Genomic DNA, 17,566 nt, shown 5'->3' on the forward strand with positions numbered 1-17,566 from the left:
AAACAAATGGTAAAACAGTACTAAACAATTCCATTAAAAAAAAAATTGGTGTCATTATTAACTTTCTGTCCAAGCTTGTATAATCTACTGCCTTGTTCAATTGTAAAAAATATTCTGTGCCTAAAATTCACATTTCTATCACAATTATCATACTGTAAACATGGTAAACTAACTTCATTAAAATTAATAGTCCTGTCAATAGCATGGAATTACAATTCAAATGTAGTTTTTTTGTAAGCCTTTCAAAAGAATTCAAAATATGAAAAATTAATGAAAATTAATTTAAGCCATCAGACACTTGAAAAGTGGCACATCACATCTCTAATGTAATCATTTGAACTTTTCAACAGAAATAGCACTGCAAAAATATTAAGGACATACTTCTGTATTTTGGTAGTTATGCTGTCAACATTTAACAAGATTTCTTCAACTTGGACTTGAAAGCATAAATAGTATAAACACTTTTAACAGTATAACAGTACTAAACAATTCCAATAGATAACATTGGTGTCATTACCCTTTTGTGGCTAAAATCCAAATTTATTCTATCAGATTGATCATACTGCAAAAATGATATGGTAACTTTATGATAAGTTTACTTCATTAAAATGTAATTCAATAGCATCATTAGCATGGAACTACAACTTTTTGAGGATTCTGTTCCAAGACACTGAATAATGTTTGATGTTTTGGTTCGACCACATCCATATTTTTTGGCGATTTTCGAGTCGGGAAACATTTTACGAAATAACTGTCCCATGTGATCAGCCAGTGCGATTGGAAGTCCATGCTCAATTACCGGTATTGCCTCCGTAAATAAAACTTCGGCATTTATCACATCCAAAGAATCTGTTTGGGCGACGAAAAACGTTGAAAGTTTTCCACTTGTATCGCTAGCAACGGCATTAGACTTGTGTTTTTTTGTCCCAACGTGGTCTTTTACATCGCTAATTCCTCCGTGTCCGATCGAAAAATCTTGTCTGCACAAGGTGCAATTCGCGTAGTTTTCACCCTTTTTGGAACGGATAATTATTCCCGGATAGGCTTTTGAATATTCTTCACGGAATGACTGCAGTTTTCTTTTCGGTTTAAGACTCGTTTGCGATTTTTCTCCGGCTGATTCCATGATCGTTCGCTCGTTTGGAAACAATGGCAACTGGTGCCTCGTGCTTGGCAGCGGTGCTATAAATAGCCTCGCGCATGGCATTCGGAATGGCTCGATAGGAAGTTACGGGAAGCAGTGTCGATTGTCATTGTTGTTACGCGATTTCGTGAATAAAACTTTTTTTAATTAATGAAAAACCGTATTTTTTATCACTGCAACCGTAACCCGGAATAGGTTGATGAAAACCGTACTAATTACGGGAAAACCGGAGTAGTTGGCAGGTATGCATACGCAACAATAACTGCAGTCTAAAACATCACATAAGTATCAAATAATTATAGTTACATATTACTTACACGTAAAAAGTCTCCAAGGTGTAACGATAAACTGTATTATTAACCGCGGTAAATCCGACGGTTCGTATTACCGTTTCAAATTCAAATGATCAAAAAAACATAATTGACAATTGCACTTTGATAAACGATTGATTCTTCATCTAAATGGGATTATGTGAGCTTCTCATCAGTCGACATCCCAATGAGAGTGGAAATTATACAGTAAGTGTTTTGTTATGGTTAGTTTGTATGTTTAGCAACTAGCAAAGCTGCCAATGCTACATCGTTCCAAAAAAGCTGCATCCGTTTAACAATCGACTTCTAAAATTTATTACTCATCCTCTTTGTATTCAGGCTCAAAAATATGAGGTTCTGGATCATCATTTTTCCCCAAAGTAATCGTTGTTGGCTCTCACAAAGTCTGCTTGATTAGCATTGTAGTTGATGGGGAAGGGATCTGTGGTTCCTCCTCTACTTCCTCATTACCGTATTTTCCGAACTATAAGGCGCACTTCAAATAATTTTTTGCCCCTCAAAACTCGACAGTGCGCCTTATAACCCAATGCGCCTAATGTACGGAATCATTCTGGTTTTGCTAACAGACCTCGAAGCAATTTTATTTGGAACATGGTGGAATGGTTAGTGTGACCAGTAGATGGCAGTCAAACATAAGAGATAAGTGTAGACTGCAATATGACTCAAGTAAACAACACCAGCTATTTATATGTTCCATTGAAAATATAGAACATTACACACGGCGCTCAAAAATCTATCAAAAATGTTTTAGTACGACTTTGGTAAGCTATGAAGCCGCACCACTTGACGGATTGTCGGCGCATTAAACATAAGAGTATTATTATGGTGTGTGAATAAGGTAAGACATCATCTTATTATCATATTACCATGAATTGATTAACGTGGACCCCGACTTAAACAAGTTGAAAAACTTATTGGGGTGTTACCATTTAGTGGTCAATTGTACGGAATATGTACTGTACTGTGCAATCTACTAATAAAAGTTTCAATCAATCTGGTGTTTTGTTTCGCGATATTAGGCAAAAGCAACTTTTTTTACCTTCTGGTGCCTGCTGATCTGTATTTGGGATCTGCATAAATCCTGAAAAATTGCGCGAGTCCGCCTTTGTAGTCCGTGTCGACACCGTAGTTGATAAGCTTCTTCTTTACCCATAACATTTTTTTTACCTTGAAAATTGTTTTTTACCTTAAAAATTTTTTTTACCTTGAAAATAATTATTTACCTTGAAAATCATTTTTTACCATGAAAAAAAAATTTTAACTTGAAAAATTTTTTTTACCTTGAAAATCATTTTTTACCTTGAAAATCATTTTTTACATTGAAAAAAAAATTTTACCTTGAAAAATCTTTTTTACCTTCAAAAATTTTTTTTACCTTGAAAATCATTTTTTACATTGAAAAAAAAAATTTACCTTGAAAATTTTTTTTTACCTAGAAAATCATTTTTTACCTTGAAAATCATTTTTAACGTTGAAAAATTTTTTTTACCTTGAATATTTTTCTTTACCTTGAAAATCATTTTTTTTACCTTGAAAATCATTTTTTACCTTGAAAATCATTTTTTACCTTGAAAATTTTTTTTACCTTGAAAATCATTTTTTACCTTGAAAATCATTTTTTACATTGAAAAAGAAATTTTACCTTGAAATTTTTTTTTTTACCTTGAAAATCATTTTTTACTTTGAAAAAAAATGTTACATTGAAAATTTTTTTTTACCTAGAAAATCATTTTTTACCTTGAATAAAAAATGTTACCTTGAAAAATTTATTTTACCTTGAAAATCATTTTTTACCTTGAAAATCATTTTTACCTTGAAAATCATTTTTTACCTTGAAAATCATTTTTTACCTTGAAAAAAATTTTTTACCTTGAAATTTTTTTTTTACCCATAACAATTTTTTTACCTTGAAAATTTTTTTTTACCTTGAAAATCATTTTACTGTAAATGTTCCATTGAAAATATAGAACATTACACACGGCGCTCAAAAATCTATCAAAATGTTTTAGTAGAACTTTGGTAAGCTATGAAGCCACACCACTTGACGGATTGTCGGCGCATTAAACATAACAGTATTATTATGGTGTGTGAATAAGGTAAGACATCATCTTATTATCATATTACCATGAATTGATTAACAAGTTGAAAAACTTATTGGGGTGTTACCATTTAGTGGTCAATTGTACGGAATATGTACTGTACTGTGCAATCTACTAATAAAAGTTTCAATCAATCTGGTGTTTTGTTTCGCGATATTAGGCAAAAGCAACTTTTCTTACCTTCTAGTACCTGCTGATCTGTATTTGGGATCTGCATAAATCCTGAAAAATTGCGCGAGTCCGCCTTTGTAGTCTGTGTCGACACCGTAGTTGATAAGCTTCTTCTATCTTCTTGTTATGGGACATTCATCCTCGGCTGTTGCCATTTCTAATATAAAGTAGTGTAAAGTTCTTACTTATATCTGTCAGTAAACTTGCCATGAAAGCACTAAAACATACCGGTGTAGTGAGTTTATATTATTCACCCAAAGAACTTTAGTTATTAGAGAGTTCTGGTCGGACGGTTTTTCACGGGACACATTTCCGGCGGATGAGGAGATGCTCCGTTATTGATTGAAGTAAAGTCTGAATGTCATTAAAACAGTTAGCTCCATCTTTTGACACTTCTTTCACTCCCGTCCTTGCACGCTACACCGCTACAACAAAGATGACGGGGAGAAGACGCTGCCGAAGGTGAGCCACGTAAATAAGACCGCCCACAAAACGGTGCATCCGGAAGCGACTGACAGAAAGCGACTTGAAGATGATCTGTAAAACATCAATGTGGAAGACTTGCTCATCCGGTTCTTCAGACAAGTGTTTTTCAACCTTTTTTGAGCCAAGGCACATTTTTTGCGTTGAAAAAATCCGGAGGCACACCACCAGCAGAAATCATAAAAAATTAAACTCAGTTGACAGTAAAAAGTCGTTCTAAGTAAGATTAAATATCTCAAATAAGGGTGATATTTGCTTATTTTCTGTCTGATAAGATCATTCTTCTCACTAAGCAGATTTTACGTTAGAGTGTTTTACTTGTTTTAAGTGTTTCGGTCCTAAATGATCTCAGTAAGATATTACAGCTTGTTGCTGAGATTTGATGGCCTATATTGAGTAAAACATGCTTGAAACTAGAATATCAAGTGTTGCAAAGCTGTGTCATCAACACTCACAAGTACAAAACTACTTTTTTAAAGTAACAATTTCTTATTTCAAGCATGAAAAAAAAATTCATGACTTTGACACAATTGTGTCTCATAATTAAAACAGATGACAGCCAAATGGACTTTGCTGTTTTATTTTCAATGAAACAATAGAAAACACGTACTCATATAGTACAGTTGTTATTAGTGAGAATACACTTATTTTAAGGTATTTTTGGGTTCATTGAGGTTAGTTAATTTTACTTCCTTTGGAAAGTCTTGACAAGCCGAATTTTCTTGTTCAATTGTCAGATAAATTTGCTTAGTTCAAATAAAATACCCCTAATGTTTGTATTTTTTTTCCTTGTTTTTGAACACTGACTTTTTGCAGTGTATTTGTACTGTCACCACCTGTCACATCACGCCCTGACTTATTTGGACTTTTTTTTGCTGTTTTCCTGTGTGTAGTGTTTTAGTTCTTGTCTTGCGCTCCTATTTTGGTGGCTTTTTCTCTTTTTTTTGGTATTTTCCTGTAGCAGTTTCATGTCTTCCTTTGAGCGATATTTCCCGCATCTACTGTGTTTTTATCCTTCTTTGTGGGGACATTGTCGATTGTCGTGTCATGTTCGGATGTACATTGTGGACGCCATCTTTGCTCCACAGTAAGTCTTTGCTGTCGTCCAGCATTCTGTTTTTGTTTACGTTGTAGCCAGTTCAGTTTTAATTTCGGTCTGCATAGCCTTCCCTAAGCTTCAATGCCTTTCCTTAAGGGCACTCACCTTTTGTTTATTTTTGGTTTAAGCATGAAACACCTTTTTACCTGCACGCTGCCTCCCGCTGTTTCCGACATCTACAAAGCAATTAGCTACCGGCTGCCACCTACTGATATGGAAGAGTATTACACGGTTACTCTGCCGAGCTCTAGACAGCAACGACACTCAACAACAACACATCATTTGCAGACTACAATTACTGGTTTGCAAAAAACATTTTTTACCGCAAATAGGTGAAATTAGATCATCTCCTACGGCACACCAGACTGTATCTCACAGTGGTTGAAAAACACTGCTTCAGACCACCAATCATGGACATGACAGCTTCGTTCATAGTTCTGAACAATAATTTATTTTTCAAAATGCGTCTCTTTTTGTGTTTTTCAGCCATCGTCTCTGAGTCAGTCTCGCTCTTGCTCTCGCTCGCTCTCTAACTTCCTTCTACTCTCCGGCTGCTGCCTTTTAACAGAGCGACAGGTGATTAGATAAACAGACGCAGGTGGGCCATCTACGCACCTGTCGCTAATCTTGAAGTCCTGGCACACCCCGCTTCGCTGCAGGTCCGCAGGCCACGCCCCCCCACAATCATCTATGCAACATTTTGACCAATTTGCATGTTATGTAGACCACAAGGAAGTGTTTTAAATTTAGAAAAAAAATTAAAAAAAATTTATAATAATAATATGACTCCTTTAATGTGCCTTATATATGAAAAAAGATGGTCCGGAAAATACGGTATCTCTCAAAATGGCTCGGGAATCTTCGTGAGATTGATACTATTTTGGTCATATCTATTTACTTGCAATTTTTGTAAATCTCTTGGTGTCGTAACTCAGACGCAATTGACAATAGCTTCAATATAGTGGCAACTTGTTTTTCCACTCTACTGGTATTTTAAATATCAAATCAAATCAAATTTATTTATAAAGCACAGGGCGCCATAGCAGGATGGATATCACTCAGTGTTAAAAGCCATGGAACAAAAGTATGTTTTTAAGAGAGATTTAAAAACAGGAAGAGAGGAGGCCTGTCTAACACTCAGAGGTAGGTCGTTCCAGAGCTTGGGAGCAGCAGCGGCGAAAGCTCTGTCACCTCTAAGCTTCAGCCTTGTGTCAGGGACCGTCAGTAGCAGCTGATCGGCTGATCTTAGGGATCGGGTGGGGCAGTAAGGCTGAAGGAGGTCGGAGAGATATGTTGGAGTGAGGTAAATACAGTATACCTGCACGCTGTCTGCATCTTGGGGATGACAACAACTCCGGCCACCACGAGGCCAAAACGTCACAACCTCTACCTAAAGTTGCGTATGACATCTCACTAGTGACACTCGCTTTTCAGTGACCACTAACCTCTCTGGAGATGATGCCGGCACGCCGCGCACGGCTGCTGAGGACGAAGGAGAACTCGCTGACTTGCGCCAGACCGGCTGAGACAATCCAGCGGATGTGACGAGAGCTGGGCGGCAAGATGACAGACAACACCAGCACGGCCATCATGAACTGGGGAGGAGAAGCACGGTGAAGATGGAGCACGAGTTAGGACTAGTAGTGTTCCGATATCAACATTTTGGTACTGGTACCAAAATGGATTTTGACACTTTTCAAAATAAAGGGGACCGTAACATTTTTTTTAATGGATTAAACATACGTTTCTTTTTGGGCTGAAAGAACAATTTTTGAACATTGAAATAAAATGGCATTAAATAAGATAGTGAACATACTAGACAACTTCTCTTTTATGAGTAAACGGGTCACAAAGGCTCCCAAATTGGCTTCTGACGTATGCAGTAACATATTGTGTCATTTCTCATTCTATTATTTTGTCAACATTATGAGGGACAAGCTGTAGAAAATGGATTATTAATCGACTTGTTCATTTACTGTTAATATCTGCTTACTTTCTCTTTTAACATGTTCTATCTACACTTCTGTTCAAATGTAATAATCACTTATTCTTCTGTTTTTTTATACTTTACATTAGTTTTGGCTGATACTACAAATTTGGGTATGGATCTTTTACCAAGTAGTTACAGGATCATACATTGGTCATAATTAAAGTTCTCCTGTGTCCAGGGACGGATTTACTGAGATTATAAACAATACACATTTTTTTACCAAAGCTTTTGTGATAATACAAAATACAGTATCGCTGTAATCATTGTAGTATCGGCGATATATTCGGCTCTTGTACTTGGTATCGTTGCAGTCGATATTTGTTTGCATTCAGGAGCGCTAGCTTGCTGTTAGCAATAAGCTATTGTATCCTCCTACGGTGTGTAGTGAAGCATGCTTAGCTATTCCTCGTCTTGCAAGGAAACGTAGTTTGTTTGGCGCCATGGAGGGGAGGATTAGTGATTTAGAAGTAGCTAAAACACTGTGGAGGGACGTTAGCCGCTAACTAAGGACTGTGCATTGAGGAAGCATTTGTGTTGAATTTGCAGTGCATCAACATGCATTATCAGGATATAACGATAGTTTTAAAAACGCCGTCGTCGGACGAATTTATATCATTTATATCAGGGGTGTCCAAGCTTCTTGACTGGGGGGCCAGATTGGGTTAAAAAAACGTCCGAAAGCCATCTGTATATATATATATATATATATATATATATATATATATATATATACAAATACATATATATACATATATATATATATATATATATATATATATATATATACAAACACATATTTACACATATACAAATACATATATACATATACACATATATATATATACACACATATACATATATATACACATAAGTATATATATTTATATATATATAAATATACATACACATATATACATACATATACATATATATACACATATACATATATACATACATATTTATACATATATATACATATATACATATATATATATATACATACATATACATATATATATACATACAGTATATATATATATATATATATATATATATATACAAATACATATATATATATATATATAAATATACACACAAACATATACATATATATATATACACACACACATATACAAATACATATATACATATACATATATATATATATATATACACACATATACATATATATACACATATAAGTATATATATTTATATATAAATATACATACACATATATACATACATATACATATATATACACATATACATATATACATACATATTTATACATATATATATACATACATATACATATATATATATATACATATATATATATATATATATATATATATATATATATATATATATATATATATATATATATATATAGCCTATACATATATATGTGTACATATTATAATAATATAATGGATATATATATGTAATAATTGTTAGAAGTGAACAATAAGAGTATGTGAAAGTTCAACTCCAACCAAGTTTTTTTTGCTTTTTCCCCCCATCATGCCTTGCAATGGATTTAAAAGGGTGCAATTTTGAGTTTACATGGTGGTTGGATGTTTTTTTTTTTATAATATCCACAAATTCAGTGAGCAAGTTGTGTTAGCTGTGACATATGTTTGGTGAATTTTTGTGCTGGTTGAATTTTTTTTTTCTGCGCTATGAAGTAAATGGTGTGTTGTCCACAAGATGGCAAAAAATAAGCACCTATCAATTCTCCAGATATTTAAATTTAATATGTAAACGCCTTCCGTCCGGATGCAGCTGAGATTGGCTCCAGCACCCCCTGCCACCCCGAAAGGGACAAGCGGTAGAAAATGGATAAATGTAAACACCCTGCCTGGCCAGATTGCTCGTTGCACTCATGCCGTCTCGCGGGCCAAATTGAAAACGCCGGCGGGTCGCAATTGGCCCGTTGGCCGTAGTTTGGACACCCCTGATTTAAATCATATATTGTCTGTATCGCCCAACCCTACATGTTTTAATTTTTATTACATTAACCATAGTTTTAAAGCCAAATACGTCCATTCTTCCTCTTCTGTCTCCACATTGTTTCCGCTTGTAAGTGCTTTGTGTGTGTGCTGACTCACATACGTCTCGGCTCATATTAGCAACAATGATAATGTCACCACAGCATCATGTCCATGAAAAAAATGGACTGGTATTTTTCAAAGGCAGTATAGCACCTTTTTTTATTCGTAAGTGCCGCAGTACTTTATTAGTAACGGTTTACTTAACTTAACTTAACTTAAACTTACTGTACAACCCTATATAGGACTCACAATACTGGAGCGGAGGTAAAAAACAAGTGTGTGTTACCTTCAGGATGACGAGTGTGAGCGTCAGAGCCACCAGGAAGGTGAGTTCATACAGTACGAATGTGGGGAAGACGTGGAGGCCTGCAGCGTCACATGAACATCTTTAGTACGTCATCATGCTCAAGTCACGAAAGTCATCAGTGCACCTCACCGATGGAGGCGAAGAAGATGATGGCGAGGAAATCTTGGATGGGCTCAAAGCAACCCAAGACCTCTGTAGTGACCAGGTGACCCTGGGAGGACAGCAACATTCCGGCCAGGAAACAGCCCAACTCCATGGAAACGTGCAGAAACTCTGTTACCTTAGTGAGTATCAAGCAATGGATTGTGTAAGTTAAAAATGAGCATCCTAACAGATATTAGCACAAGAAATCAAAGCTAACAGTGCACGTACCGATATCATGCAAAAAACAAACGCCGATACCCCCAGCACCAGGATCTCCTTTTTGCCTTTGCTCTCGGCGTGTAGTTTCTTGTAAAAGGGGCCCACCACAAAGTACTTGAGCAAGACACAGAGGAGCAGCACAGCAGCCAGCGACATGAGGATCTGGGCCAGGAGGTACAGCACTCGCATACATCCAAACACGAAGCTGTGGTGCAGAGCGGGAACTTGAACAATGACAGCGCACGTGGCTACCTTTCACATTTCAACCCATTTTCCCCGATACCTGGGAATAGATACCGGTACCAACTTTCTGAACTGTAATGTGTTTAAGAATAAAATATAACAATTTGTATTTAACATCTGATAATAATAACAGTGCTGTCCAGTTGTTATGTATCTTGTTTTCTTACATTTCTGAGTCTCATTTGCATGTATTATATGGTAGACTTTGCATGCAGTTGCAGCTCCAAGACATTGGATGGCAGTAGTGTATTGGCTGCGATGTGTTGCTGTAGTCGGGAAGTAGTCTTTGTCATTAGGTTCAATGTGCCACAGTCTTCTCCTTTGTTGAGTGCTACAAAGCGTTTAAATATTGTACTTATTACACACTTGAAGTTTGATTGTAAGGCGCATCTTCGTGGTAGTTTTCATTACCAAATTTAGAGGTGTTGAAATCGTCATTGTAAAATGGCTAATGCTAAAAAATGACTTTCAAGGAAAAAAATGATTTTCAAGGTAAAAGTTGATTTTTAAGACAAAAAATGATTTTCAAGGTAAAAGTTGATTTTCATGACAAAAAATTATTTTCAAGGAAAATTATTTTCAAGGTAAGAGTTGATTTTCAAGGTAAAAGTTGATTTTTAAGACAAAAAATTATTTTCAAGGTAAAAGTTGATTTTTAAGACAAAAAATAATTTTCAAGGTAAAAGTTGATTTTCATGACAAAAAATTATTTTCAAGGAAAAAAATTATTTTCAAGGTAAGAGTTGATTTTCAAGACAAAAAATTATTTTCAAGGTAAAAGTTGATTTTCAAGACAAAAAATTATTTTCAAGGTAAAAGTTGATTTTCAAGACAAAACATTATTTTCAAGGAAAAAAATTATTTTCAAGGTAAGAGTTGATTTTCAAGACAAAAAATTATTTTCAAGGTAAAAGTTGATTTTCAAGACAAAAAATTATTTTCAAGGTAAAAGTTGATTTTCAAGACAAAATGATTGTCAAGGTAAATGTTGATTTTCAAGACAAAAAATTATTTTCAAGGTAAAAGTTGATTTTCAAGACAAAAAATTATTTTCAAGGTAAAAGTTGATTTTCATGACAAAAAATTATTTTCAAGGAAAAAAATTATTTTCAAGGTAAGAGTTGATTTTTAAGACAAAAAATGATTTTCAAGGTAAAAGTTGATTTTTAAGACAAAACATGATTTTCAAGGTAAAAGTTGATTTTCATGACAGAAAATTATTTTCAAGGAAAAAAATTATTTTCAAGGTAAGAGTTGATTTTCAAGACAAAAAATGATTTTCAAGGTAAAAGTTGATTTTCAAGACAAAATGATTGTCAAGGTAAATGATGATTTTCAAGACAAAAAATGATTTTCAAGGTAAAAGTTGATTTTCAAGACAAAAAATTATTTTCAAGGTAAAAGTTGATTTTCATGACAAAAAATGATTTTCAAGGTAAAAGTTGATTTTCAAGACAAAAAATTATTTTCAAGGTAAAAGTTGATTTTCATGACAAAAAATGATTTTCAAGGGAAAAGTTGATTTTCAAGGAAAAAAATATTTTGAAGGTAAAAGTTGATTTTGATGACAAAAAATTATTTAAGTAAAAAAATGATTTTCAAGGAAAAAAATGATTTTCAAGGTAAAAGTTGATTTTCAAGACAAAAAATTATTTTCAAGGTAAAAGTTGATTTTCAAGACAAAAAATTATTTTCAAGGTAAAAATTGATTTTCAAGACAAAAAATTATTTTCAAGTTAAAAGTTGATTTTCAAGACAAAAAATTATTTTCAAGGTAAAAGTTGATTTTCAAGACAAAAAATGATTTTCAAGGTAAAAGTAGATTTTCAAGACAAAAAATGATTTTCAAGGTAAAAGTTGATTTTCATGACAAAAAATTATTTTCAAGGAAAAAAATTATTTTCAAGGTAAGAGTTGATTTTCAAGGTAAAAGTTGATTTTTAAGACAAAAAATGATTTTCAAGGTAAAAGTTGATTTTCAAGACAAAAAATGATTTTCAAGGTAAAAGTTGATTAAGACAAAAAATGATTTTCAAGGTAAAAGTTGATTTTCATGACAGAAAATTATTTTCAAGGAAAAAAATTATTTTCAAGGTAAGAGTTGATTTTCAAGACAAAAAATTATTTTCAAGGTAAAAGTTGATTTTCAAGACAAAATGATTTTCAAGGAAAAAAAATATTTTGAAGGTAAAAGTTGATTTTAATGACAAAAAATTATTTAAGTAAAAAAATGATTTTCAAGGAAAAAAATGATTTTCAAGGTAAAAGTTGATTTTCAAGACAAAAAAATATTTTCAAGGTAAAAGTTGATTTTCAAGACAAAAAATTATTTTCAAGGTAAACATTGATTTTCAAGACAAAAAATTATTTTCAAGGTAAAAGTTGATTTTCAAGACAAAAAATTATTTTCAAGGTAAAAGTTGATTTTCAAGACAAAAAATGATTTTGAAGGTAAAAGTTGATTTTCAAGAAAAAAAAATATTTTCAAGGTAAAAGTTGATTTTCAATACAAAAAATATTTTTCAAGGTAAGAGTTGATTTTCATGACAAAAAATGATTTTCAAGGAAAAAGTTGATTTTCAAGGAAAACAAATATTTTTCAAGGTAAGAGTTGATTTTCATGACAAAAAATTATTTAAGGAAAAAATGATTTTCAAGCAAAAAAATGATTTTCAAGGTAAAAGTTGATTTTCAAGACAAAAAATGATTTTCAAGGTAAAAAATGATTTTCAAGGTAAAAGTTGATTTTCAAGACAAAAAATGATTTTCAAGGAAAAAAATTATTTTCAAGGTAAAAGTTGATTTCCAAGGAAAAACAATATTTTCAAGGTAAAAGTTGATTTTCAAGACAAAAAATTATTTTCAAGGTAAAAGTTGATTTTCAAGACAAAAAATGATTTTCAAGGTAAAAGTTGATTTTCAAGACAAAAACTTATTTTCAAGGTAAAAGTTGATTTCCTACGAAAAAAAATATTTTCAAGGTAAAAGTTAATTTTCAAGACAAAAAATTATTTTCAAGGTAAAAAATTATTTTCAAGACAAAAAATGATATACAAGGTAAAAGTTGATTTTCAAAACAAAAATGATTTTCAAGACAAAAAATGATTTCCAAGGAAAAAAATTATTTTCAAGACAAAAAATGATTTCCAAGGAAAAAAATTATTTTCAAGGTAAAAGTTGATTTCCAAGGAAAAAAATGTTTTTCAAGCTAAAAGTTGATTTTCAAGACAAAAAATGATTTTCAAGGTAAAAGTAGATTTTCAAGACAAAAAATGATTTTCAAGATAAAAGTTGATTTTCAAGGAAAAAAAATCCGCAGCATGTCTATGGAATATCCCAACGTAAATTAGCATTGAGCTAGCTATGTTGCTAAACGCTGTGTTGTTTTAAAGTATTTTTTCAATAACATTGAATAAACTTGTGATTTTAATCATTTGTTATCAGTCTTTTGTAGGTGTTCCTTATAAGCATAACCTCAAAAAAGCACAGGATTGAAACAAAAATGAGCTAATATGCTAACACGTTTACAAGTGACAAGTATTATTAACTTACAACGGCATTGTGTTTGTATTGTTTCAGTTTCACAAATTCCTCAGTAAATTCACCAAGACGTGACTGTGGAGTTATTGAGTCTGTTTAGCTGATTGGAGAGCTAGCTTTCACAGCTAGTGGGCCCATGACAATGACTTCTGTTTTGTTTGATCAGCCGTTTCACTGTTTGGAAACAATTAAAGTATGTAAACAAATATCTATAAATTATTTTTGTGTAAATAACTAATTTTACAACGTGTATATCTGCAGCTTACAGTTCGGTGCGGCTTTTATGTGGAAAATATATATTTTTTCTTCTAAAATTCTGTGGGTCCGGCTTATATCCCGGTGTGCTCTATGTCCCAGAAAATAAGGTAGGTTTTGATTAGACAGTTGACGTGTGTGTTTCAGTGCCAATCAGAGACATTTGATTAGTGAAAATTAGAGATGGCCGATATTATCGGCCGATAAATGCTTTAAAATGTAATATCGGAAATTATCGGTATCGTTTTTTTTATTATCAATATCTTGTATATTTATTTTTATTTTTTTTTATATTAAATCAACATAAAAACACAAGATACACTTACAATTAGTGCACCAACCCCAAAAACCTCATTCACACAAAAGGGTTGTTTCTTTCTGTTATTAATATTCTGGTTCCTACATTATATATCAATATATATCAATACAGTCTGCAAGGGATACAGTCCGTAAGCACACATGATTGTGCGTGCTGCTGGTCCACTAATAGTACTAACCTTTAACAGTTAATTTTACTCATTTTCATTAATTACTAGTTTCTATGTGACTGTTTTTGTATTGTTTTACTTTCTTTTTTATTCAAGAAGATGTTTTTAATTTATTTATCTTATTTTATTTTATTATTATTTCTAAAAAGGACCTAAACTTCACCATACCTGGTTGTCCAAATTAGGCATAATAATGTGTTAATTCCACGACTGTATATATCGGTATCGGGTGATATCGGTATCGGTAATTAAAGAGTTGGACAATATCGGAATATCGGATATCGGCAAAAAGCCATTATCGGACATCCCTAGTGAAAATTAAGATGATTGGCCAAAATAGGTTGCGGGTCTTGGACAAAGTTGCAAGGCTCAGCATAATCTGCGGGGATTGGTTGAATTTGCGTTAATTGTTCTGAACGCTTGTTTCCCCGCCCAGTGCCTGAGCCAGTGCCGAGTACAACCAGACGTGACGTCACGTTCAACAACATTGTTTAAAATATATTATCGTTCGATTTTATGGGATATGGTACCCGGTAACCGACGGAATTCGGTCGGTGCCTATGAGTACCGAATTCGATACCCACCCCAGTGCAGAGAAACATGAAGACAAGGACTACTGACCTGTCTGCGTCTCCACTCTGAACCTTGGTCATGGTGGGCATGAGAGCGATGAAGAGGCCCAGCTGAACGTCTTGCATCACTAAGGTCCCGAGCAGTACACTGCTGTATTCCAGGTCACCTTAGTAATGCACACATGGACAAGAGACATTATTATTATACTAGTAGCCTAATTGATTCACACGTTAATTTGTGTGGTCGACCATTTTATTTTTATGACAATGACAGCATCTCAAAGAAAAAAGGTCCGTCGACGTGTCTCTGCTTTTTTTTTTTACGTTTTAAGTTGCGAGCATCATTTGAGTTGCGAGCATATTCGCCACCAGTTGAAGTAGTATTTGTCACCAGCCCGCCACCAGAGAGCGACACAATCCTGCCCTCAAACCACCGGACCTAAGATAGTTAGTATCAAGGAGTGTTAGAATAATCATGTATATATATTATCACACAACTTTAGTATGCTTAAAGTCTGTTGCTATAGTTATTAGCTATTGTGCGCAAGCTGCACATTTTCTATCTGTGTAAGGACAAAACTTCTTGTCTGAGGGGTGGCGTCAGCCGCAGATGTTATCTTTGTTTTAGCACGCTAACAGCAAAGGACTTCAAGGACCTCAACGACGATAAGATGACAGCACGCAGACGAAGTAGAAACAAGGCAATCACAAGGCCCCAGCACATTCCGTCACGTATTGTGCGTACTGGACCTGCTTTGCATGATATATGTGACCACTCCTTTTAGAGGCGGCTTCAGTGATGTTGACTGTGGAACTCCTGAATAAATAGAGGGACGTGGGAGCTGCACCTTAGAGCAGTGGTCCCCAACCTTTTTGTAGCTGCTTGAAAATGAATCCCACGGACCGATATATATATATATATATATATATATATATATGTATATATATATATATATATATTTTTTTTTTTGTCATAAAGAAATACAATCATGTGTGCTTACGGACTGTATCCCCACAGACTGTATTGATCTATATTGATATATAATGTAGGAACCAGAACCATTTTATTTTATTTGTATTTTTTTTATTTCTTGTGCGGCTCGGTACCAATCGATCCACGGACCGGACCGGTACCGGTGGTTGGGGACCACTGCCTTAGAGCGTAGGGCGAGACTGTGACTAAGTGTGCAGCTCCATGCGTTCTCCTCATGAGCTAAATTGAACTCTGTCTCTGCATGATTCCTTGCTTCTTGTCTGATTAATAGATGTCATCAGTGTTTGAACCTGACAAGGAGAAGTAAAAAAAAAAAAAAGCATCGTCCAAACATTTATCTATGAAAATATGGAGTAGCTGCAGGTTCCGTGTTTGACGTGTTTCAGTTTGCGTTGTCTCCTGACTCGCCAAACTGGACGTTCTAGCATTATCTTTGGAACGGGGACATTCATATCCCTTGCTGTTAACTCTGACTTCTCAGGTCCGTCACTCAAAGACGTCCGTGTGCAACACAACAAATTCCCAGTTCCTGTTGTTACACGACGGCAGGCCCGTTTCGAGGTATTTGGGGGACTCACACACTCGTTTTTTCAGTCCTAAACATTTTTGATAATTTTTTAATCAAAGTAAAATATGTATAAATTATATCAAACGTGTAATTAACATGAATATAACAGACAATTAACTTAACTTGAATAAATAGATATACAAAATATAATATATGCAAATGGAATTCTCAAAATACAACAAATTTACAATGTACACACAGAAAAAAACTTTCTTCAATAGATAATGAAATAAATAAGAATAAGCAAATAAAAAATGTCAACATGATGTTTCTATTTGAACATACGTCCAACCTTTGGTCAGATCAGCACTGATAAGTGGTGTGGACTCCAGCTGCCTTGATGAGGTGCATGTGGTTTCTTCATATTTGTCCTCCTTTAAAACATGAGCTGAAGTTGATGGCGCTGTTGGAAAAAATAAGAATGACTTTATCGAGTACATTTTGCATGTGTAGATATTAACACAACATATCACATGCTCATAACGGACTGGTATGGACAGTGAGTGTGACGAAGTAAAATAAAAGAAGACATTTGTATGTACATTGTACAAATAATTCACTATACCTTCATCATCACTGGTGTCAGAGACAACCATTTGAGGAGGGAGAGGGCATAGGTATTCGAGCAAAGCACCTTTGAGAAAGAGGTATGATGAGATAGTTAATGTTTATTCATTTATTTGGAATTACTTAAAAATCTTATTCTTACATTTTGAACAATGACTACGTGGGCTCACCAAGCAAATGTAAAAGCGTGAATCTGTTTTGGCATGCATGGTGGATATTTACATGAGCATTAAGCGAGGTGGCAGTTCATGCAGTAGTTTCAGTGTCAAAGTGGCCATAAGGGCCCCGAAATAG

The 17,566-nt window shown here is 33.9% G+C and overlaps 1 protein-coding gene across 4 annotated transcripts in view; it reads right to left on the bottom strand.

Annotated features, from left to right (window-relative positions):
• Nucleotides 1-17,566, bottom strand: part of tmco3 (transmembrane and coiled-coil domains 3) — a 70,230-nt gene that overhangs the window by 1,044 nt on the left and 51,620 nt on the right. For 3 of the 4 annotated variants that reach the window (XM_072914798.1, XM_061974718.2, XM_061974717.2), the window contains exons 10-16: nucleotides 17,271-17,339; nucleotides 16,998-17,108; nucleotides 15,193-15,310; nucleotides 10,055-10,250; nucleotides 9,812-9,962; nucleotides 9,662-9,741; nucleotides 6,774-6,923 (exon numbers count right to left, since the gene is read on the bottom strand). In XM_072914798.1, coding sequence (XP_072770899.1) covers nucleotides 6,774-6,923; nucleotides 9,662-9,741; nucleotides 9,812-9,962; nucleotides 10,055-10,250; nucleotides 15,193-15,310; nucleotides 16,998-17,108; nucleotides 17,271-17,339 — 875 coding nt within the window. The remainder of the gene's footprint in view (nucleotides 1-6,773; nucleotides 6,924-9,661; nucleotides 9,742-9,811; nucleotides 9,963-10,054; nucleotides 10,251-15,192; nucleotides 15,311-16,997; nucleotides 17,109-17,270; nucleotides 17,340-17,566) is intronic. The other variant, XM_072914797.1, reaches the window with a different exon arrangement.

Source organism: Nerophis lumbriciformis, linkage group LG15, assembly GCF_033978685.3.
Source record: "Nerophis lumbriciformis linkage group LG15, RoL_Nlum_v2.1, whole genome shotgun sequence".
Classification (NCBI taxonomy): Eukaryota; Metazoa; Chordata; class Actinopteri; order Syngnathiformes; family Syngnathidae; genus Nerophis; species Nerophis lumbriciformis.